The sequence below is a fragment of the Cornus florida genome, unplaced genomic scaffold (genome assembly GCF_030987335.1).
Source record: "Cornus florida cultivar Cherokee Brave unplaced genomic scaffold, ASM3098733v1 CherokeeBrave_3.0.0_Hap2_Chr05, whole genome shotgun sequence".
Lineage (NCBI taxonomy): Eukaryota > Viridiplantae > Streptophyta > Magnoliopsida > Cornales > Cornaceae > Cornus > Cornus florida.
The window spans coordinates 70,407,855-70,431,092 of record NW_026775575.1 but is presented as its reverse complement, the minus strand read 5'-3'; the positions used below and the strand labels follow the sequence as shown (position 1 = coordinate 70,431,092).

At 34.5% G+C, this 23,238-nt stretch overlaps 2 protein-coding genes across 3 annotated transcripts in view; both read right to left on the bottom strand.

Moving 5' to 3' along the window:
• Window positions 1–3,201: 3,201 nt before the first annotated feature.
• Window positions 3,202–6,354, bottom strand: LOC132306796 (patellin-4-like). The gene is made up of 4 exons (XM_059804369.1): window positions 4,686–6,354; window positions 4,484–4,608; window positions 4,230–4,371; window positions 3,202–3,683 (listed from the first exon to the last, which is right to left on the bottom strand). The coding sequence occupies exons 1-4, from the start codon at window positions 5,487–5,489 to the stop codon at window positions 3,423–3,425; spliced, it is 1,332 nt and encodes a 443-aa protein (XP_059660352.1). The 5' UTR covers window positions 5,490–6,354; the 3' UTR covers window positions 3,202–3,422.
• A 211-nt stretch (window positions 6,355–6,565) lies between these two features.
• LOC132306795 (structural maintenance of chromosomes protein 1) overlaps window positions 6,566–23,238 on the bottom strand; it is a 31,826-nt gene continuing 15,153 nt past the window's right edge. Inside the window, exons 7-18 of one of the 2 annotated variants that reach the window (XM_059804368.1) lie at window positions 20,692–20,816; window positions 18,447–18,556; window positions 18,257–18,364; window positions 18,039–18,178; window positions 15,021–15,110; window positions 14,723–14,931; window positions 11,443–11,612; window positions 10,616–10,725; window positions 10,134–10,513; window positions 7,521–7,772; window positions 6,970–7,197; window positions 6,566–6,841 (exon numbers count right to left, since the gene is read on the bottom strand). In XM_059804368.1, the coding sequence (XP_059660351.1) occupies window positions 6,793–6,841; window positions 6,970–7,197; window positions 7,521–7,772; window positions 10,134–10,513; window positions 10,616–10,725; window positions 11,443–11,612; window positions 14,723–14,931; window positions 15,021–15,110; window positions 18,039–18,178; window positions 18,257–18,364; window positions 18,447–18,556; window positions 20,692–20,816 (1,971 nt within the window). In that variant the 3' untranslated portion in view covers window positions 6,566–6,792. Of the gene's footprint in view, window positions 6,842–6,969; window positions 7,198–7,520; window positions 7,773–10,133; window positions 10,514–10,615; window positions 10,726–11,442; window positions 11,613–14,722; window positions 14,932–15,020; window positions 15,111–18,038; window positions 18,365–18,446; window positions 18,557–20,691; window positions 20,817–23,238 lie in introns of both variants that reach the window. The other variant, XM_059804367.1, reaches the window with a different exon arrangement.

The following is a 23,238-nucleotide window of genomic DNA, read 5'->3' as shown; positions in this document are numbered from 1 at the left end:
GTCTTTGTTAACTTTATCAAACTTAGAGGGATGTCATTGTTCAAAAATAGTCTAACTTGTATATAACTGTAATTATAGCAAACCTCAGAAGGTGTCATTGTAATTAACCCAAAACAAAACTATCATTAACCCCAATTACTTAATTTCTTTTATATAACCCAAAATCAATCAGTATAAATCTATGCTAATCTGCAACTCCAATAAAACAAAAGAAATAATGAAATAAATATAATTTCTAATCAACAATAACTCCTTGTATAATCTCCATATCACTAATTAAAAATAATTATCATGAGTTCTACAATTAAATCATATTTAATAATCTAACCATTAAAACATAAATAAATACAGATTTACAAGCAAGAATTAACTTGCTTGTAATGCAATCACTACTTGAGCTTTTCTTCGCTTCACAACAATGAACGCGTAATAATCCTCGGGATAGCAACGTAGGTAAAAACTGAATACACAACTAGATCTAGATATATCCATATATATATCCAATGGTTGAGTTCAATAAGAACTCTTTTAAATTTCAAAGTAAATTAAATGATAACTCTGTTATTCCCTTTTAAATACAATCACCTATTTATTCTTTTCTTTTAAAAAAAAAAAAAATGGATAATTCCTATATAACAATATGTGTCCATAAATATATATATAATAATAATAATTTACGGGTTGTTACAAAAATAACCTTTCAATCGTCAACACAATTGTGGAAAATTAATTAAGTATTGATATGACATTTGCATATGATTTAATTTATATAGAAACAAACAAATATTTGAAATCCTAATACATCCACAATTATAATGAAGGAAAATAAATTTTACAAAAATCTAATGGAAATAAATCTATAATTTGACCTCTTCTTACGCAAAGATTTGAACTGTCAATGATAAAACTTGATTTTTAATTCGGATTATAAACAACATATTTGAAGAAACATAATAGTACAGGACATTACATACACAACATCTACGTAATGTTTATGCATTGAATATAGTGTTCAACTATGTCCAGAAGCAAGCTCCCAAAATGAACAATTAAACATCTGTTTGGAAATTGCTTTTGTTATTTTTTTTTTTTTTATGTTACAAGTAGTGTAATGTAGGGAAACATAACATCAAAGTGCGTTTGGTAACTTTTTTTGCAATTTAAATAGTATTGGACTTACTGTATACCGCGTGTTGTCGAAAAGAGGCCAAACTAAAAACAAAAATTAGCATCTCCGCTTGTTTCCGCGTCTTAACAAAACACTCTTTAATTCTAACAATATCCAAAAAATAATTATAATAAAAAATAAAAATAAAAACTCTTAATGGCCTTTTTTTTAATTAGCCATTTTGTTTTTAAATCTTCCATCACTCTTTTCCAAACATGTTTTAATGTTTTTACTTTCTAAACTATTTCAACAAATATTACGTGGCAAAACATGCTTCTAATAATACTCTATAGCATAAAACGTTTTTTCTGTTTTAGATGAAAACATAAATATAAAAAGAAAACAATTTTTAAAAACTCAACATATGAATTCTTGATTATTGTACAACATATAAATATATATATATATATATATAGATTAAGAAATTACATAATTAAAAACTAATTTATACAACACCGAATAAATACATAAAGAATACATAGATTCTTCACAAACTCTCGATGTTAGTTCTCTATGAATTCCGTTAAATGGCAAGATATGAAAACATCTCACTGCTATTCCTCATGGCGGGTAGGGAGTCTTCCAAAAATAGAGCGACTGTATTGGTTGTAGAAGTATCTGTTTGGCACTAAAGTAGATGCATTTTGACGGCTATTTTAACCTTTATCGAATTATTGAATAATTTTTAAAAATAAATAAATAAATGTCTAATTTGAGTAAAAAGGTTGTGTATTAACTTACAAATGAGCCTCGCACCCCATACACAACCTCAAAATATACAACTATGATATTTGCAAATGTCACAATCTAACAGCCAAGAAAATTCTAAAATTACATTAATTGTAGAATACTCAAAAACAATATCAAATCTATGCAATATTCTATACAATTTTATACAAATCTATATGTGTTTTGAAACCTTATAAACAATACAAATAACTACATACATGAAGATACGAAAAAATGTCTTCCACTCAACTCGCAATTTTATTTAATTGCCATAACTTTGCCGATGGTAGCTTAGTCCTAGCAATTTCTAGGCTACAATTTGTAATGAAGATGACTGATAAAGAAATAGATATATTGTTTTTTTCTCATTTTGATCTCTTTATTCTCGTTTTATTTGTATTTTTTTCACAAAGTTCTCTATCACCTCGAAGACCTTTAGGGAGGGGCAACTTTACTTCCTAATGGTGTTTGACCTCATATCAATCGTGTCGTAGTTTAATTAATTATTTGACCTCATATCAATCGTGTCATAGTTTAATTAATTATTTTTTTAGTTCGATTGATTTATTTGTACAAAAAAAATGAACAAATATTTTTAATACGTATGGTCGTGTCAAAATTTCTATTATCATGGCGATTACGGAATTAAGATCTCAAAATCTCTAAATTTTGACAACTTGACGATAAGAATAGAAAATGAATTTGTGTCTTAAATTCAAGAAATCTCAATGTTGCTTTCGAACTAATACAGCATTCAATTATGCAATTGACTGCTACAATTACAGGATGACAATTATATCTGAAGTTTAATCAAGTTTTAGAACACATATGGTAAAGGTTTTGGTCTAGTAGGGCTTTTAATCAAAGTTCAAATTTTTTTTTTTTTCAAGTATAATAAAAATTAATAGAAATATTCAATCTATGAAAAGTGTATTTACATAAATTACCGAAAAGAAAAAAAAAAAGAAGTGTATTTACATATTATGTCCCTGAATACTTTGATCTTTCAGAGAGCACTTTTTTGGACAGCTCTATATATATATATATATATATATATATATATATATATATATATATAATAAAAATAAAAATAAAAAAATATGACATGCACGAACTCATTTCGGATACCAGTGAAAGTCATTATTAGTTTCTTTTATTTTATGTAAAAATAATTCTTTCTTATTGGACAAAAGCAAATTCAAACAATAAAAATATCTAAAATAACCTTTCAATAGTGGACAATTTATATAGAAACAAACAAATATTTGAAATCCTAATACATCCACTATTACAAGGAATGAAAATAAATTTTACAAAAATCTAATGGAAATAAATCTATAATTTGACATTTTCTTACACAAAGTGAACACTCTCTAATTTGAACTGTCAATGATAAAACATGATTTTTAATTAGGATTATAAACAACAGATTTGAAGAAACACAATATCAACACATCATAATCAATTATCAGTCTACCACATTCCTACCCCCAAAAAATAAATAAATAAATAAATAGCTTGCAAATCATTTGAAGATGTACACGGGCAGAGTGAGTTTGGTTTTGTACCTATAGAACACCTTTTTCTTCTTATAGGACTGATTTTCAATGGTTATCACTATTTTCCCAGGTTCATTTATGTAAAAGGAGTTCCTAACACTCCTTCCCATTTTCTTTTCCATTTGTAGCAAGAGATTGTATGAGCAATCATCATCTGGCACAAATTCCTCCTTGTAGCTCACCCCATGTCCAATTGCTATCACATCCCAAACCACCGTCACTCCAATCTAATCAAGAAAAAATATATAAATTAATCTAAGTTAAAATAAACCGATGATTAATGTCAATGGCGGTTGTTAGAACTGAAAGTAAGTCTTGGCACAACAGGTTGTTTCATTGTGAACAACCTGAAGGTTGCGAGTTTAAAACTGAAAACAGCATCTCCAGCAGAAGTAAGACTGTATCTATCTAATTTTCTCCGCACTAGATTTGTCTCTCTTTTAAACGCCTAGGTTTATTTGTACGTTAGTTAAATTCCAGATTTGCATATCTTTAGCCAAACCCCTACTTTTTCTGACACACATCATTGTGTCCCTCATTATGTAACGGACCGACGAGATGGTCCGAGATATTTTTTGCTGACATTACCAAAAAAGTAATATATAATGCCCAAATTGCCCTCCTCGTTCCCTCTAATTTTATTTAAGAATTTCCCCCAACAATAAGGGTATATTAGTCTGTTCATTCTTTATCAAGTCTAACTGAAGTATAGACAAACTTGAAGGGGTCTTAAATGAAATTTACCAAATTCAAATAAAGAAATGATTAAGTACCTCACTCATAGGAATTTTGATAGCCCCTTTGGCACCTACTTTGACAATTAGCTCTGAGACTGTGTCATCAGATGAGAACTCATCATCATCCTCTCTCTTGAGGCCACCATATTGAACTGGTATATTTTCTGGTGCTATATATCTACATACATTAAGCAAATGAATTTATCAGATTAGGAAGATGAAAGAAGAATCAAACATATATATACATATATGAATATTTATATTTATATTTATATATGATTTAATCTCACTTGACAAGGGTCTCAGTAACCCTTGATGGCCTGGCAAAAATGAACTTGCTTTTGTTTCTTTGAGTAATGAACTGCCAATGTAATGCATGGCACATGAAATTCCAAAATGGAACATTTATAACTATCTGCAATCCAAAAAAAACATAATTCAACGTTGTGAATCCGATAACTATGCTAAAAAAAAATATGGTCTCCCACTTACATTCTTGAAGATGAGTTCAGGATAATATTCTTGAAGTAGCATCATTGTTTTCCTGTTGCTCAAATGTAGCTCCTTCATGGCTGGACCAGGTGAGTTCTTCAAATCTGTGATCTGAACAATGGCGTCGACCCCACCGGGATTGAAGCTGAGTTCTTGGATTCCCTTCTCCATGAATTGGATTCTCCATCTGAGGCAATCCTTGAAATTTTCTCTCGAACCAAACGTTTTCATGTACAATTCTTTGTCTTTTAATGCTCCACATGTAATGTAACACACAGGGTGTCCTTGTTTGTCTGTGCCATTTATGCAAATCAAATTTTCTAGATGAGAACACAGGTTCTCGTCAAGAATTCCCTCTGCGTTGAAATCTCTCCGCCATTTCAATGTTCTCTGAAGCATTTTGAATGCCTCGGAGACCTTAAAGTCTTTGGTTTTCAAAAATTTCATTAGGACAACGTTGGTCCCTTCATGGCCTTTACTAGGCAATAAAGGGACGCCCCAGAGTGTAATGTCTTTCAAATTTTCTCTTTCCTTGCCATTTTCCCTCGAACTTTTTCCTTTCCTCTTTACCTTGCCACGTTTTCCTTTCTTTTTCCCGAGAATATAATTGTTGTGAATTGCGTCTTCCACCCTGCTCCGTAATTCGAGCAATGCCTTCTTCCTCGATGGCCTCAGTTTCGTAAAGCTAGGGTTTTCGTCCTCTTCATAGATCGTTTCAACATTTTCTTGACTGGTTTCTCCTTCATCTTTGGTGTCTTCTTCCTCTTCTTCAGCACACGAGGGAAACACTTTTCCATCCGGCATTTTCTTGGTTTCCAGACCTTTGGGTCAGAATTCCGGCATCCAGCGAAAGCAATCGCTGGAAACGAAACCCGAAACCAAGAAGTGGTCGGATTGTTTGGAAGCAGAGAAAAGAGTTCAATGAAATTTTCCTTTCCTTTCTAGAGAGAAGCAGAGGCTGGCCTTTTTCTCAGAAAGGATGTGTTTTTAAGGGTCCGCAAATATAGTGGCAAAAGTTCCAACGGTTACTTAGCTGGCGCTTGGATTAATTACAAGTCAGCAATCCGTTAGGTTTTATGAGGAACTGGTTGACTCCTACTGAAATGTTGGAATATTTTGAGTGTTTTACCAGAAATTTGGTATTGATTTGAAAGACTTGCACATTTTACAACTATTAATTTGAAAGACTTACACATTTATATTTACCAAAAAAAAAAAAAAAAGACTTGCACATTTTACAACTGTCCAACATAGATATTGAATCGATGACCCAAAAAAAGAAAAGAAAAGAAAAAAAAAAAAAAAAATCAAAGGCAGAGTAAATCCAATAATAAAATAATAATAAAATGAAATAATAAGTATAGAATGTGACCATCTCGATGGCTCGAGGAAATCAGGAAACCGAGTTTGGATTGGTTGAATATTAAGTTTATATATATATATATATATATATATATATATATATATATATATATATATATATATAATTTTTAAAATCAAAAAAATATATATGTTAAAAGGATGTCCTATCACTATCTTGGAAAATACTAACAATATTGAACCAAATAAAATAAAAATTAATAAACATGGAACAATAGTTATCCAAACATATCCCATATATATATATATATATATATATATATATATAAGAAGTAGACTCGTAAGCATAGTCCCATCTTACTGTTATTAATTTTTTACTTAATTCTCTGCTCATCTTTCTGTTTCAGACTCAAATATAATTATAAATCTTATCTCAAGCTTATTACAAGGTTCAGCAGGAAAAAAAAATGGTACGTGACTCCTAAAGAAATCAGAAATAACATATGCATACCAAACACAACGCTTCACTTCTTTTTGCCTTTTACTCCAATCAAGAAATGTAAATTTAAAAAACTCAACTAAAAATGGTACTTCTTTTGTTCCCAACATTGACAAGAGAGAGACACTGCAGTATTGCACATCACAGTGAGTTGATGTCATTGAACTATAACCAACACCTACCATTTTTACAAGCCTTTAAAGGAACTGGGCACCTACTGCCTACCCATTTACAGACTTACAGTATAGTTGGACATCGCAGATAGTTACAAACCACTGCAACCCACAGTTAGCCGTCCCGGTATTTGGTCAGGTCGAAAGTCAATGTCCTCGAGCAGCTGGAAAAATGAACAAGTACGTATAAGCATTTGGATTTTTTTTTTTTTTTTTTTTTTTTTTTTTAATGGCAAATTATGTGGTTGACATGCCGGACTACAACCTAAAAATACTAGGTGAATAAACTCACCTTCTCTCAGAATCCCTGTAAACCCCAACCAAAGCTTCGGCTTTGTCATAAAAGCCGTCCTTGAGTGAAATCACGATACTCTGGAAACCATTGCCTCCTTCAGCGTCCAGATTACACCGGGCTCCCTCGCATGATTTTGATCGGATAAATCCAGCAACCTTAGCAACATTCAAATTATCCAATGCAGCATCCACTTCATCCAATATGAAAAATGGCGAAGGCCTATAGCTGAAAAATATTATGGACAAAAGTGGTAAACCATTAGTTCTTGGAGAAATATACACAAATTTAAAACACTAGATTCCTTGATCCTTCCATGACACGCTTATATTTGTGCAGAAAATCAACAAGATATCAGAGAGGAAATGAGACTACACCTTCACCCATGCTATTAAGAACAAAATTAGCTTTCACATTTTGGGTCAGAAATTGGTAGCCACGTCCCAAAAACAAGAAGAAAAATAAAATTGAGAGAAGCTGGTTTAAGCATGTTCCTATAGTTTAAGGTTCCATCAAAGAACACAAGTATTCACGCATTCTTTTATACATACCTGTGGATGGAGAAGAGTAATGCAAGTGCTGCAACAGTCTTCTCACCACCAGAAAGCTGTTCCATATCACGGAACCGCTTCGTTGGGGGCATAGCAGTGTACTTGATGCCATGTAAGAATGGTTCATCCTCATTATCCAAGTTCAAATATGCTGTTCCACCCAGAGGGTGTGTGTTGCTTTTTGTAAGTTGTTTGTAGATTTTATCAATATTACCAGAAATATGGTTGAAAGCTTCCATAAACACTTCATACCTGCATTCACCATAATAAACCCAACTGAATTATCAATCCAATATCATACAAAAAAAAAATCAGCAGGAAGTGTTGCAGAAAAAGGAAATATAAAGAAAAACAATTTCATTGGCCTTGCTTATATTGATAAGCATGTATACCGGGCATTCCTCCGCATGTTACAGGAGTAGTTATAGATCCACAGTGCCATAGAAACAAGGAACTGTGAGAATTATACTGTAAACAAATATTACCATTTTATTAGAACTATACAAGTGATGACAGGCTAAAAAAATTAAATTTCAGGTAATTTGATTCATGAAGGCCTCTGGAGTCTGGACGCTTTCATTTTCTCGTGAAAGGCTTGTGGCCTCTCTTCTACAGCAACAGGCATCAGAAGGAGAGTAATTAAAAATCAGTTTCGTTGGAAACCCCAAGATGCGGCGGTGTTTTTTTGGAAAGTTCATATGTTAAAATTTGTCTACAAAAGGTTCAATAGTGTCTTGGTCATTTAAACTTTTAATAAATCAATTGTTACTAGATACGGACACAACTTTTTGGAAAGGCAGTGCATCTCCTAAAAGTTTACATCAATCATTGCCTATTCATGGGATCAGAGGAGGTTTGCTCCATGCATGTTAGAGCCAACATCGTCCCTTCACCAAAACAGAGGTTCAATGAGTTGATGACCTGCTGAATTTTTCCTTAAAAATTAATTTAAGGATTCAATGCGAAGTTTGAGTAGGACCCTGTTATTATGGTAGTCACAAAATGGCTACAAGTTAAAGATTTCAAGAGACCAACTCAACCCCATGGTTAGTCACAAAAAATTTATAAAAACTTAGTGATTAGTAACAACATTTAGATGATTCTATATATTATAGACATAATAATGCATAGAGGCACAGTTACATACCAGTACTGTAGGTGCGCGCAATTATTAATAATGGATTTGAAATTAGCAGTGAAGGAATCCATTAACTCATGGTGAATAAAATCAACATAAAGTGGTTTTTATCATAATCATCGTTTGATTATATACCAGAAAATTGAAGAATCCAAACCTCCTTCATAAGCTCAAAGTAATCTCACTGTTTTCCTTTTCAATTATGGCTTATGGAATTTAATGATTTGGATAACCTTCCATACAATTTATTTAGAGACACAAATCTTGATAATTAGCAGACATAACAAGAAATTTAATATTGCTTTGGAGAGAATGATAGTGAAAATAATAGTCCATTAAGCCAGATGATTCCTTAGTTCAGATGAGGAGAAATTGTATTTTCTAAGGAAAGACATTCTGTGGATCTCTTTCTGCAGGACCTTAAAGAAGACTATCCAGCAACACAAGTTTGGAAATAGATGGGTCCTACCAAGGTGGCTTTCATTGACTGGCTGATGGTCTCAACAAAAGTCTCACCACTTACCACCTCATTAGTAGGACTTTGAGAATTCCAGATTGATGTTGCATGTGCAGAGCACCATGGTCATACTTGTAAGTGATCTTGGAATCAACATTGGCATTCTTAAATTCTGTGGTTGACCTAATTAAGGTCTGGAGTTTGATTCTTTAAATCCAGAATCAAAGAGCCCCTCTTCTCCTTTTGTTAAATTTAAAAGGAGAAATGATACGTTTACAACCTTGACTCGAAAGAATGTGGGTTCAAGATAGACTCTTAGTTTATAAAACCAGAGTTTTTTTTTTTTTTTTTTTTTTTGGATTAGTTAATAATTATTTAATACACTGACTGATGGAGTAGGGATTCGAACCTGGGCCTTTGACCACAAGCAACACATGCCCTACCACTGGGCTATCACACCACATCCTTTATAAAACCAGAGTTTGTCTTAAAAGGCAACAAATAATTCCTTGTTAAGCTCGATAAAAGGTTGTTTTGGATTATTTTGTTCTCAAGGATATTACTTGCACAATCGCAGTCAGAATTTTTTTTTTTTTTTTTTTTGGATGGTAATTGCAGTCAGATTCATCTCGCCTTTCTAATACATTGCATATAAATATATATTATAAGAAAATTTGAATGCTAAATAAGTTTTTTTAATTATAAATGGTACAGAAGATTTTCTTTTGACTAACCTAGCATTTTTGTCAGGCCAGCTTCAAACCAACTTCATTCATAAATCATGTAATAGTCACTTCTCTAAGCGATTTATCTGAGAGTCTTCCTCCGGTACTTCTCATTATCTGAGTTATTCTTTTCTTTCCCACTCTTCCTTTATAAAGATTCTCATCCTTGCTCCTTTATTTATCAAATGATTCTAATTAAATTGTCTTTTAAAAATTATAATTTTATGAAATATTATATGAACTTGGATTATTATATGTGTGAGAGCCTACTCTAATAAAATAATGATTAGTACCTCCTCTGTTTCACTGAATTGTATTTGTCAGTTATTTCCCTCTCTTCTTTCCTTGCTGCTTCAAACTCTTCAGTTACAACTCTTTCTTTCTCCTTCAAAGCCTCGTATTGGTCCAGGGCCTTCAAATTTGGGGCTGTTCTTTCAATTTCTGATATTAGTGCATCAATTTTTCGATTGAATTCCGCCTCAAGCTTCTCCCTCTCAGAAGGTCTCATATCCTGCAGATGAGATCTACCTAGCTGACTGAAATCAAAGACGGGACCTGGCGTTGATGATTCAGTATCCATGGGGTCAGAGATAGTGGGAAGGCTTATATGCTCTAATTCACACTTTTCCAATATCTCTTGCTTCCTTGAGTTCAACTGATCAATTTGTGCCTCCTTTAAAACCATAAAAAAATTGTTAGCGACATGATAAATTTATCAACACAGTGTACGCAAGTTCACAACAATCTTTCTGAAAGGGAAACCATTAAGACTAACCTTTGATTTCATTTGACGAGTAAGTTTGCTTACGCTAGTTGTGGCATTAGAGCACTGTTTCTTCCATTCCATTATTTCCTTCTCACAATCTTCTGATTTGGACTTCCATTCTATATGATCAGCAAGAGGGTAAAAATCAACAAATTGGTAGCATACTCATCAAAGTTGAGCAAACTTTATAAGAGAGTATATAGAGATCATTTTGGAAAACTTTTGCTTTAAAATAAGCTTCCACTTGAAAATTCAAAACAATTACAATTTTGACTTCCACCACATATACCCAACAACAAGAACATAATGAAATAGAAAAGCATAATGAAAAAGAGGAAAATGTTGGAGAGGTTGTCCTATTGAAAGTTTATCATAAAATATTACATAATATTTTAGCAGATTAGTGTGCTGTTTTTTTATTGATCTTGTAAATGACGTTATATGTTCTTGATATCAAGTTTATTTTCTGCATCAATTTTTTTATTATTTTCACATCTAAATTTTTCGTTATTATTTCAGACCTTTTTTTAACCATATCTTTGCTATTACCCCATTCTGTTCCAAAGCAACCAACCGATTACAATGTAATCCTCGAGTTGGTGACCTTTGAAATTTGAGATTACAAGCAACCAACCGATTACAATGTAATCCTCGAGTTAGTGACCTTGTAATTTATGATTATATCTCCATGTTAAATTGAAAACACCGACAAGCAGACAAACCATTGGAAGTCATCAACAAATATGTTTTTCTTAATAAGTAGAAGTCATCAACAAATATCACAGCGTACAACCAATAAAACTTTGTATCATAACATATGGGAACTGAAAACATACCCTGTACTTCCTTCTTCCATTGATCGATCTCATCAGCAGCTTTCTCCATAGATGACTTTAGTTCATTTTCTTTTGCCTCAACCTGTTTCAAAGTACTCTTTAAATCACTGATAGAAGATTCCAGCTTTGTAATTCGTGATTCCATATCCCGCTTTTGCTCATACTCCAACCTAGAGGGGGAGGGGGAAATAAAAGGAACATGGTTTAAAATCCCATTATCCAGGCACTGATGTGCCAAAGCAGGCAAACAAGGAGTTCACAAGCTCGAGCGATCCAGGGAGGGGGGGAAGAATATTAAATACCTTCGCACTAAGCAATTAGCTGCTTATATTAAAATAATAATAGTAACACATCAAACAAAAACAATAAGAGTACTCCATTGACAAGACTCCTTGTCCCAGACACGAGATTTTATAAAATTCAAAAGACAAGCAATCAATGAAGAGTTTGGAAAGCTGTCAAAATTTTATTAGCAAAACGGTCATTAGCATGGTGCAATTCCTCACTTCATATAAACAAGCCCCAGTTTGGTTCATTCTTGTCACAACCCACCCCACCCAGTGTCGATATTGTCCATTTTTCATACTCTCTGTGCTCAAAGTTTTCAAAACTCATCAATCCATCGAGGAGGTGTCCACACATATAAGTGCCAACTTCTCCTCCTCCCAAGCCATGTGGGAAGTTACAATAACCCTCACTTGGGACCCTGCATCCTCGTTGGCCTAACCATCATGCGTTTTTGGACACTGCCCACATTTCCCGACTAGGGACCGGCTCTGATACCATCTATCACGACCTGCCCACCTTGTGTAGATATTGTCCGCTTTACATGCCCTCCATTATCACAGTTTTCACAACACGCCTTCACAGTTAGGAGACATCCACACATATAAGTACCAACAACCTCTCCTCCCAGGCAATGTGGGATGTCACAATCACCTCCTCTTGGGACCCAGCATCGTCGCACGTGCTTGTGCACGCTCCTCCCATTTGCAGCTAGGGATTAGCGTTGATACCATCCAACTCATTTCTTGAGTGGGAAAAGGATCCTGAACCAGCTCTCCTCACCATCTCCATACTCGTCACTTTACTAAGATATTTCAAAGAGAGGGTTATTGTGACATCCCACGTGCACGGAGAGAGAAGTTGACACTTATATATGTAGACAGCTCCTAACTGTATAGATGCATTTTGAAAACTGTGAGCATAGAGTGTGCAAAGTAGGCAATATCTACACAAGGTGGGGACGGTATCAGAGCCAATCCCTAGCCAGAAATGGGGGGAGAGCGCACAAGCCCATAAGGGCCACGCTAGCAAGGGCGCTGGGTCCCAAGAGAGGGTGATTGTGACAACCCATGTCGCCTAGGGAGAGGTCGTTGGCAGTTATATGTGTGGAAGCTTCCTAACTGTGTAGACATGTTTTGAAATCTATGAGCACGAAGAGTGTGCAAAGCAGACAGTATTTACACAGGATGGGACGGGTCGTGACAATTTTCATATAAAATAAAAATTCTCTGAAATAGCCACAAAGATAATTTAAATACTAAAAATTGATATAAGAATGCTAGGAAGGTTGTCAAGTGTTTGCTTAATCATAATCCTTAGCAAAGCAGCTTTAGATAAGGTACCTCACTTGGTGGTCGAGAATTTTTTATATCAACTTCAACAAAAAATGAAAAAGCAAAATAGAAGGCATAAAGAAAACATATACAATATTTTGATGGTGCATGCTTAACATGTGGATTTTAGGATCATTAAACAACCTTTTGTTAGTATTTTTCAACTTTATTCAGGAGACGCCAAATAAAAGGTCTCATAATAATGGCAATAACTACCAGGGAGATACAAGGTGAGTTCATGAACCAAGACGAAGACCCCAGTCAGGCTTCTGGCTTCCATTCCCATCATCTATTTGAGGATAAATGTCATTTGTATCATCACTCACCAGCAATTAATACAATACATCCAAGTCTTAAAAGACTGAATTTCAATCACCATTGTATTAATTAGTCCCTCTGTCCCATTTTGATTGTCCCTTTTTGGAAATCTAATTTTTTAAGGTGATTACTTTTAGTGTTTTTTTTATTGTATTGGTAGTGAATGAATTACCAAATCTAAGCATAGTGGGTCCACTTAATGTGATGGTTTACTTTTTATAAGTTTAATGCAAGAAGGTTAAATTGGTAATGTTACAAAAAATAGTATATTGACATTTTAATTGGGACAATTATTTTGGGACAGCTAAAAATGAAAAAGTGGACACTTATTGTGGGACGGAGGGAGTATATTATAAGATGGAACATCTTCAGAATCAGGAATAACTTATCCAACATATCATCAGTAAATCTGGTATAATATTTAATGGACCGCGAACAAATATCTTCACTATTTTAATCCTCCTTCCCTGCCTTCACATGCCCACAATTCTTAATACACTGCCAGACTCATTCTAAAGTTTAATACCTAACCATGGACAAGGGAGCTAGAATTATTAAATTACCACAGTTATCCAACCAAAAGGTACAAATATATTTTCTTTCCCATTATATATATCATGACTAATGTAATGTCAGGCCTTCGGATTGGAAATCACGAGCATCTGAAGCTCAACCTTATGATGCAGCTAGTTAGAATCTTCTATTTATTCTGACACTCGTGCTCCTAACGTGCAACTGTGTGTCACTTTCTCAGAACCATGTAAAAAACAATTTTGGAAAACTGCAAATCTCTTGCAAAAAAACCTCAAACAAACTAAATTTCAACATGTCAAAATACTTGATAGATTTATTCAGGGAAGTAGTAGACAGTAAAAGAAAAGAGAGCACTTTGGCTAAGAAGTCTTGAAATGCAAAATTCTAAAATAGAACCAAGTGCTCTATTACTCAACTTTTTGCAATTAAAGTAGATAGTTATTATCAAGTCAAATCTTCATACAAGAAACAATTTGACGAAGGACAGCCTAAATAAGTTCTATTCTAGGCTAAATCAAAATAGAGAAGTGCAGGGTTAACAAGTCAAAATAAGGTAAAGAGATTAAGGTTGACAAATCAATGATTAAGCTTTTGCTTCAGGTTGTTAATTAAAGACGGTGAACAGCGCTGTAGCAGAAAAAAGTCCACAAAATAAGAAAATAAATAGCGATTAAAGGAGACAACATGGGCTTGAGTGCCTGAATCTCTCTCTCACACAGACACACATGCACGTGCACACACACAAGAGAAAAGAAAAAACAATGTCATCGCTATAAAGAAAGCACAAAAGTAACCACAGATAAACATACTGGTATTTCAACTTTGACTGCTGATGACTCAAACTAAGCCTTTGGTCAGCCATCTGCTCAACAGCCTTGAGCTGGTTTTCTTCATACTCGCGGATATTTTTCACCCCAACAGACTCGCTGAATTTCTTGTAGGTTCGGTCAACTATCTCATTGATCCTCTTCTCTAGTGACGAGATCTCTGAAGCCCTTTTAGTAATTTTATTTGACTTCTGCAAGCAGAACAAAAACCCATCAAAGTCAGCCAGTTACTAAGTTGATAACACAATAAGCTAGACGAGGAGTATAGTCACAAAAGTACCTCACGAACTTGAGGAGTAATATGATCAATTTCTTTTATGATATTAGACATTTCCTGCTTCAATTTTGAAAGTTTGTCCTCAATACTTTTCTGCAAAAAGGAAAAGAGAGAAGTTTCAGGTAACCTACTATATCACAAGAAGCATTTATCAACAGAAGAAATTCTTGGTAAAAATTACAAAAGTAACAAGTATCTTGATATCTGCACAGAAAAATACAACTCAACTCGACAAAACCATTATACTAATAACTACTTGAGAATGGCTATACAAGACACTTTCTGCCACTCTAATAAATCTAAAGACCATATTTTTCTGCCGATTCATCAAACACACACCCTTGTCCCAGACCTTAATGCCCTTTAGCCTGTCACGGTAGTGCCACCACCATGAAATATTAAATTTTTACCAAGAAAGTAAGAAGTATTCACTACAATTTTTTTTTTTTTAAATGAATAACAGGTATTCATTATAAATGATACCATAAATTCACACCTAACTCTCACCTTGACATCAATCAGTACTACATCTAACATCCTAGGATTGCATTCATGTTAAATTATATATCATCTAACAGGGAAATGATCCATTTCAACATCCCCATTTCAACTCCCATGTTTATTTCGTGAAGATACTAATCCCGGACTACCCAGCAGTCACAACCATGATAACCAGAAACAGTCTTAAGGCACCCTTGAACAAGGGATGCCCAACATGGCAAATTCTGAATTCAAATCACAGGCATGACTTGGCCTTGTGTATTTCGCTTGGGCTTCGCTCCCCTTTTGAGTGCTTTTATACGATTTTACTTATCAAAAAACAAAAAAAAAAAAATCATAGGCACGACTGTCCATAATATAATTATATATGAATCTTCTTTTTACTTTATGGCTATCTTTAAATTTCTTCCATATATCCCCTGCAGTACACATGTGCATAATGTAATCCCATTGGAATCAACTAAGTTGTGATTGGTCAAGAACAATTTCCAGAATTTGATGGAACAAAAGTATACAGAAAATGAATTTTTTTTTTTGTTTTTTCGGAAATTAGTATACAGAAAATGGTAGCGATGATTGTTATATCAGAATTTTAGAGTGACACTATAAAAACCAAGTAATCACTGTTCAAGTATATAGGCCACATTTTTCAAACTTCAAAGTTGAATTTTGGGGTTCCAAACCATAACCAATGAGTCTTCACTAGCAGCAATAAGAGCCCCAGAGAACGAGGAGAGAGAGGACAAAACATTCTCACTTAGTGCTAAGGTCACCATAAGATGCAATTTATGGCTTCTTGGGAGAAGCGATTTAAGATTTCTTGACATTATAAAATAAGGAACAATAGGAGTTTCTCTGGCAACTATTCTTTCCTCCTCCTACTCAGCTGCTGCTGCCACATTACGCAAACTACAAAACCCAAAAAAAATTGAACAAAATGAGGGATATCTTTTTTTACATTCACTTTTTCCTTCTTCAAGGAAAGAGAGTACATTTTTCATATAGACCCTATGCCCCTTTTTATGTGATTTTAGAGCCAACAAATGAAGAATATTTTTGTCTTCCCTACTCCACCTTTAAGTGCTGGGATCAGGTGTTGTGCGTATTGGAAGTCTTCCAATCTAAAAAAAAAAAAAAAAATTAGATGTGCCACGGCCATATGTTTACAACCTCTTGTAGACAAATAGCTGGACTATAATGGGGTTGTCTTACAAATATAGGTCTCAGCAATTAAAACAACATCACAGACAAAGAAAGAGTACTTCTGCCTTGTCAGAATCTATGTTGTTATAATGCAACCGAACTTAGCATCCCAATTGCCTCTTTCAAACACCAAACATGTCATTTTCACCAACAATGCAAATTCCCAGATTATTCTTGCTACTAAAAACCCCATATATGTTATTATCATCTTCAGCGCACAACTTTTATTCTATGTGTAGGTACCATTTTCTAAATGATACTTGAATTACTTGAACCGAATAATTGGTAAATAAACTCAAGTCCTAACATCTGCACAACAATCACTTTGTACGCTTTCAGGTCAGTATAGTTAAAACATACACATTGGCAGACTGAAATCATTACAACAATACTACTTCATGCCGGACTGAAATCAGGTACCTAAGAATAACTAAAGCTCAGTTCAAACTCAAGTTGAGCACAAAACTTCAACCAATCTTAATTCAACTCAAACTCAAAAGCTCAAGGCATTAATTTAAATCTAGAAACAAGCACGAAATTAGCTGGGCCTGATCAACAATCATACTGACTAGAGTGAGTAACCACTCACAACAACATTATTTAGTAATAAATTTAGCGCAATAAACTACTTAAGATGCTAAAATCAAAAGACCTTTTCTATATCAACTCATGTTCCCAGGATAGAGCAAGAAGCTACCATCAAAGCTTACGGGTGACTCTGCCATCAGTCTCACGTCACGTATAGCTTAGTTCAAACAATAATTAAATTGCATATCCGCAACCATTCCAGACAAAGCTCTGGTTCCACCAAAATCCACTACCGACCATTCAATAACAATAGAAGAGGTAAGCAACAAGGTAATCTCATGGAGCTCTAGCTGTGGAAAGCAAAGTAGCCATCTTCAGCAATGACCGAGGAAAATATGTGTTGGTTACATAAACTAGTCTACAGACTGAGTTCTATCTATATAAGATATGTTTCACAGTTTGAAGTGCTTTAATGTATCCCCTAAATTTTTCCAAAATTTGGCCCTTGTATATTTTATACAATAGTTCCATTTTCAGCTAGCACAAACACACCCCAAACAAAAGGCCTGACGACACCTCTGTTCACTAAATCTTAAAGGTTCATTTCACTCTTAAGTAGTGACAGTACTAAGCAGAACTGGACAGATATCATTGAAAAGAAACATTACCTCAAAACCAGAAAAATAAAAAAGGAGAAAAAGAACAATAAATAAGAGCAATATGACCGTGCTGGTGAAAGATAGAAGTGTGCATGCATGCAGAAACATATAGATTACTTGCTCTGATTACCTTCTCAATCTCTGCATACTGAATCTTCTTTTCAAGTCCACTAATTTTCCCAGATGCTTCAGACTCTCTCAACTGCATTTCTCTAATAGATCCAAGCTCTTCCAATTCCGACTCGAACCCCTCCTTTTTCTTTTTAAGTCCTATTAAATGGAAATAATTAGTATTGTTGCCAAAAAAAAAAAAATGAATACAACATGTAGATAAATAAACCCACGAACCTTCAATTTTTTTATCATCCCATTTGTGAGACCTAGCTTCCATTCCACCACTAGTACCACCAGTCATTGTACCAGACTTCGTCAACAGAATACCATCAACCGTCACAACTACAAACACGTGAAATTCAATATGTAGTATAAGTTAAGTCTGAATCACACTGAAGAAAAAATAAGATAATTAATGGATTACCTTTAAATCTCTCTCCACTCCAACTAAGAGCCTTTGCTTCATCAAGGTCATCACAAACTAAAGTATTTCCAACAGCAAATAAAATAGCCCTCTCCAAGGCTGAATCAAATGTTAGAAAGTTAAGAATACAAAGTTTGTGCATGTTGGGATTCAGTTCTACATCATATACTATTTCTTGTACATAAGAATGTGACCAAGCTTTAGGTGTAGAGAGTATCAATCCAGGAATAGAGGATGATAAAAACATCATAAGAATGGCTCTAGGTTGTCCTAAGGCACCAAAATTATACTCAGAGAAGTTAAATATCAGGCAACAAAGAACTGTGCCCATAAATCTGAAGTGTAGACCAACTGCACAAACAGAATAGAATATATGAGTGCAGATCGAGTTATGCTAATTACAGAAGATTGCAAAAGCAAAAATGAAAGATCCACATGTGATTTCTATAAACTCAGAGAAGGCATATGATAGAATACCGAGACATATAATTTGGATGGCCCTACAAAGATAAGAAATTCAGAATAATCTTTATTAAAAGTATCGAGAATATGTATTAGAAATACAAGGACAAAAGTCCATAACATACTATATGTGAAGAAACTAATGATTTTTCTTCCTACAGGATTACACAAAGGATCAGCACTGAACTCGTCTGTTCACAATAGTTTTTCTTGGATGAAATAGAAAAAGTGCACCAAAAAATAGTTTTTCGGGATGTTTGAAGGGTTACACCTCTTTGTGTGTGGTGGTGCTTATGGCTTGAGAGGAATAGGAGATATTTTGAGGGAAAGGAGATGTCGACTTCTTTGCTCAAGTTTTCTATTCTTTCTACTCTTTTTTGTTGGGTTTCAGGGAGAGATCATAGATCTTTAGAGGAGATTGCTGATTTCCTGGCCTCTTTGTAGGCCTAGTGGCCCTTTGTGGGTTTTTGTATTCCTTTGGGTTCTGCTCCCCTTCTGAGCGCTTTTATATGATTTTACTTATCAAAATAAATAAATAAATAAGAAGAAAGCATCTGATGATGCATGTTATTGTTGATGGCATAGTTATTATAAAAACTTCAAAGGAAACCCTAATAAGAAAAATAGAAATATGGAGAAATATATTAAGTCATAACATCTTAAAATTAATATAATTAAATAGTACTTATGGAATGTAAACTCAATATAAATATAAAGACCAAAAATATTATGATATTATTCAAGTCCAAAGAATTACTAAAAATAATCATTTTTGATATTTAGGATCAAAATAATAGGAAGTGATAAGGAGATAGATAACAACACAACAGGTAGAAGTGGAACATGCCAGAGACGGACTGGTGGTGTCCAATGTGACGAGAATATCCAATAAGGTAAAATGGAAGTTCTACACGAGGGTCGTCATGCCAACTATCTTATATAATGCAAAATGTTGGGTACTAAAAAGAGCATGTCGTAGAAATTAGAATCTGGAAATGTATGATAGAAAAAACTTAAAGAAACAGAATCATAACAAATATCTTAGAGAGATAATAAATTGACAAATATTAATGATAACATAAGTTAAAGTAGACTTAGGTGGTACAGACATATACAATATAGACCAATAGACGCACAAACAGAAAAAAGAAAAACCAGTTAAAGTAGAAGGTAAGAGATGAAGAGGAGGTCAAAACAAGAAGAAATCCTAAGAAAATAAATATAATAAGAGAGATTACTCGTAACAGGAAAGAGTGGACGGAGAAAATTGATGTGATAGACCCATTCAGCTGGAAACAAGGCAAAGATGTTAATGACATGCTCTGCAAACGAGTTTGGCTACTTGGCCGTCAATACCAGAATTTTCTCATAACAATCCTTAAATTAAGATTTTTATTACAAAAAAACTATTTACCAACTTTTCAAAATCCATGGTATGTTAACCATGATGCATTTGAATTTGCACCAATAAGATTATGACTAGGCGCATTCTTTAAAACTGGAAAACTCAAAAGTCCGACAAAATGTACAATAAAATAACTGATTTTGTGAATAAATGCACAAGGACAAGAATAATATCCCCTAAACTGAGATAATATATACATCATAGAATTCATTTCAAGTATAGGCAGTAGATATAAAAAGTTAAAAAGAGAAAGAAGATTGCATGAATGACAATGTAGATAATTCTATTATGCAATTTACATAAAGAAGCAAAACAGCACATGTGAAGTATCACATTACCATAAATGATAAGCAAACAACCACGTTATAAAAAGGATATTGGATTACATCAAAAATCAGCTTCGCAGTACCACGTAGTGTGCGCAACTTCTCAATGATTGGCTTCACACGGACTGACTGAAGAGGTATAAATGTCTGGGGAGGAAGCCTTTGATCTTTCAAGTACTGCAGACAAGGAAGCCAAATGACATTTAGATCAACACCATTAGGATATAATGAAGAATCAAAAAATTAACCCCATTTTCCGCAATTGCAACCTCAGAGCCAAAGGAATTTCACAATTTGGATTTAAATCTGAACAACTAGCGGACTTAAAGTTCTAAGTAGAGTTGAAATATCAAATATATACTCCATAACCAAGATGTTATGCAGCATATGAAATTCTAATTTGCCTCCCTTTTCTCTGTTTTCTAGTTTACATAAATGTGCAGTCTGACTGACTAGTCATCTTACGCGCATCCCTATCATGCAGTAGAAAGCATTTCTAGGCCATCCATCCAGTCAGAAAGGCCATACACTTTTATGCTCAAGAAAGGCTCAACTTCACACCCCAGCAATATATAAGAATGTTTTTTTTTTTTTTTTTTTTTTTGGTGATTAGTAATAATTGAAATAAAAAGGCGTTCAAGAGGGGAACGCATCCCTTATACAAAAGTGGAACCGGGGGAATAAGGCCCCAAAGAAGCCAAAAAAATAATTAAATCTTCAGGAGAGGAATAGGACTTCCTTTTCACATAACTGAAAAAAGAGCGTAAGATGTGAAGTTTCAGAATCGCCGTGGACGATTCTTTCCCTTCGTACATTCTACTATTCCTCTCCTTCCAAATGCACCACCAGACACAATGTGGTACAACTTTCCAATAATCGCGAGCAGCGCTACTCACACGGCATCCTCTCCAAATACGAATCAAATCCTTAGGATAACGAGGCATAACCCAACGCATACCAAACAGACAAAAGATAAGATTCCAACAATCCCTCGCCATAGGACAATGCATGAGAATATGAGCAACTGACTCACCATCTTGTTTGCAAAGGCAACACCAGTTAACAAGACAGTTGCCCATTTTCCTTAGATTATCAATCGTCAGGATCTTACCCCATACAACGGTCCAAACAAAGAATGCCACCCTAGTTGGAGCCATAGAACGCCAGATAGTCTTCCACAGAAAAATCAACGATATCAAAATCAGAAAGACATAAGAATAAGGATCAAACTTCGAAGCGACCATGGGAAGAAGGAATCCATGTTATGTCATCACAACCTCTGCCAACTGCCTCCTGTCGATACAGCAAATACAGAAAAACACATACCTCGTCCACCTCCCAATCCTGAAAAGAGCATCGAAAGTGCACGTCCCACGTAATCCCACTACTATCAAGCCGATAACAGTTGGCTACGTAGGCATGTCTATCAACTGCAATACTGTATAATCTGGGAAAAAAACAAGATAAAGGCCAGTCTCCACGCCAAAGATCCTCCCAAAAGCGTACACATTTGCCATCACGAACTTTGAATCTGATATGAGGAGAAAAAGCATCCCATCCCTTCCGAATGAATTTCCACGCCCCAACTCCTCCCACAAGAGAGACCGGACGAGTAGACCAACCACCACTCTCTTCCCCATAGCGGCATGAAACAAGCCTTCGCCAAGGGCGATGTCTTTCCTTCCCATACCTCCACAGCCATTTTCCCAAAAGAGCTTGGTTAAAGGGGGCCAGTCTTCTGATACCAAGACCACCAAACTTCATTGGCTTGCATAACAATTCTCTTTGTTACATTAAAAATTTATATTAGACTTCAAAGACATTACAATTCAGTTGACCACCCTTCGTCTTCACAAAACATTACATACATCAGCAACATTACCATATTTGGCATCTCGAGATTCTCACTATGTCAACAATCAAACTCATTGTGCCGAATAATGTAAAGAGTTATAATTTTGATATCAAAATAAAGAATCAAGGGCGCAAAAAAAGGGACCCGGCTTAAAAAATAAAAAAGGGTTTAGCCCAAATCAACAATCAATAAGAAAGCTTCACAAAATGTGATCCTCGTCAATCGAGTCTCAAGGACTGGAATATACCAGATCTTTAACATTATTTGCACACAGTGGGCAAGTGATTGCTCTTACACTTGAACTTGCACTCTCATGCTTGGCAGGGACGGTTTTTACCATTGCACCAAGCAATGGCCCTTAAAAATAGAGCCTTACTAATGCTAAGTTTTCTTGGTTGATTCCGTGCAACCAAACTGGGAGACTGTTAATCTCATCACTAGTATAAGTTTCCTTTAGCCCATTAACTTCTTCCTAAATCTAAAGAACCAAAGGGATGGCAAGATTTGCATGTTAGTCGTTAGATACTCGAACCAAAATCAACCAAACCACAATAATACAAAAACCTCGGGACCTGCAAGAAAAAAAAAATCTTAGGAAAATAAATCTTCATGTCTCAAAAATAATGATACTGAACTCAACTCAAAAGCCTTAACCCAAGTGCTAGGGATCAGCTACAATATCTTACTGCTTCAATCAGCAATTTAAAGCCACAACTTCGATCAAATCCAAAGCAATCATGTAAT

Bases quoted from the DNA above. Each gene is read 5' to 3' on its own strand.
- LOC132306796 (XM_059804369.1), bottom strand. From the start codon at position 5,489: ATGCCGGATGGAAAAGTGTTTCCCTCGTGTGCTGAAGAAGAGGAAGAA. The intron at 4,609-4,685 runs GTAAGTGGGAGA...TTTGGATTGCAG, and splicing joins CTGAACTCATCTTCAAGAAT to ATAGTTATAAATGTTCCATT. The intron at 4,372-4,483 runs GTGAGATTAAAT...TAATGTATGTAG, and splicing joins GTTACTGAGACCCTTGTCAA to ATATATAGCACCAGAAAATA.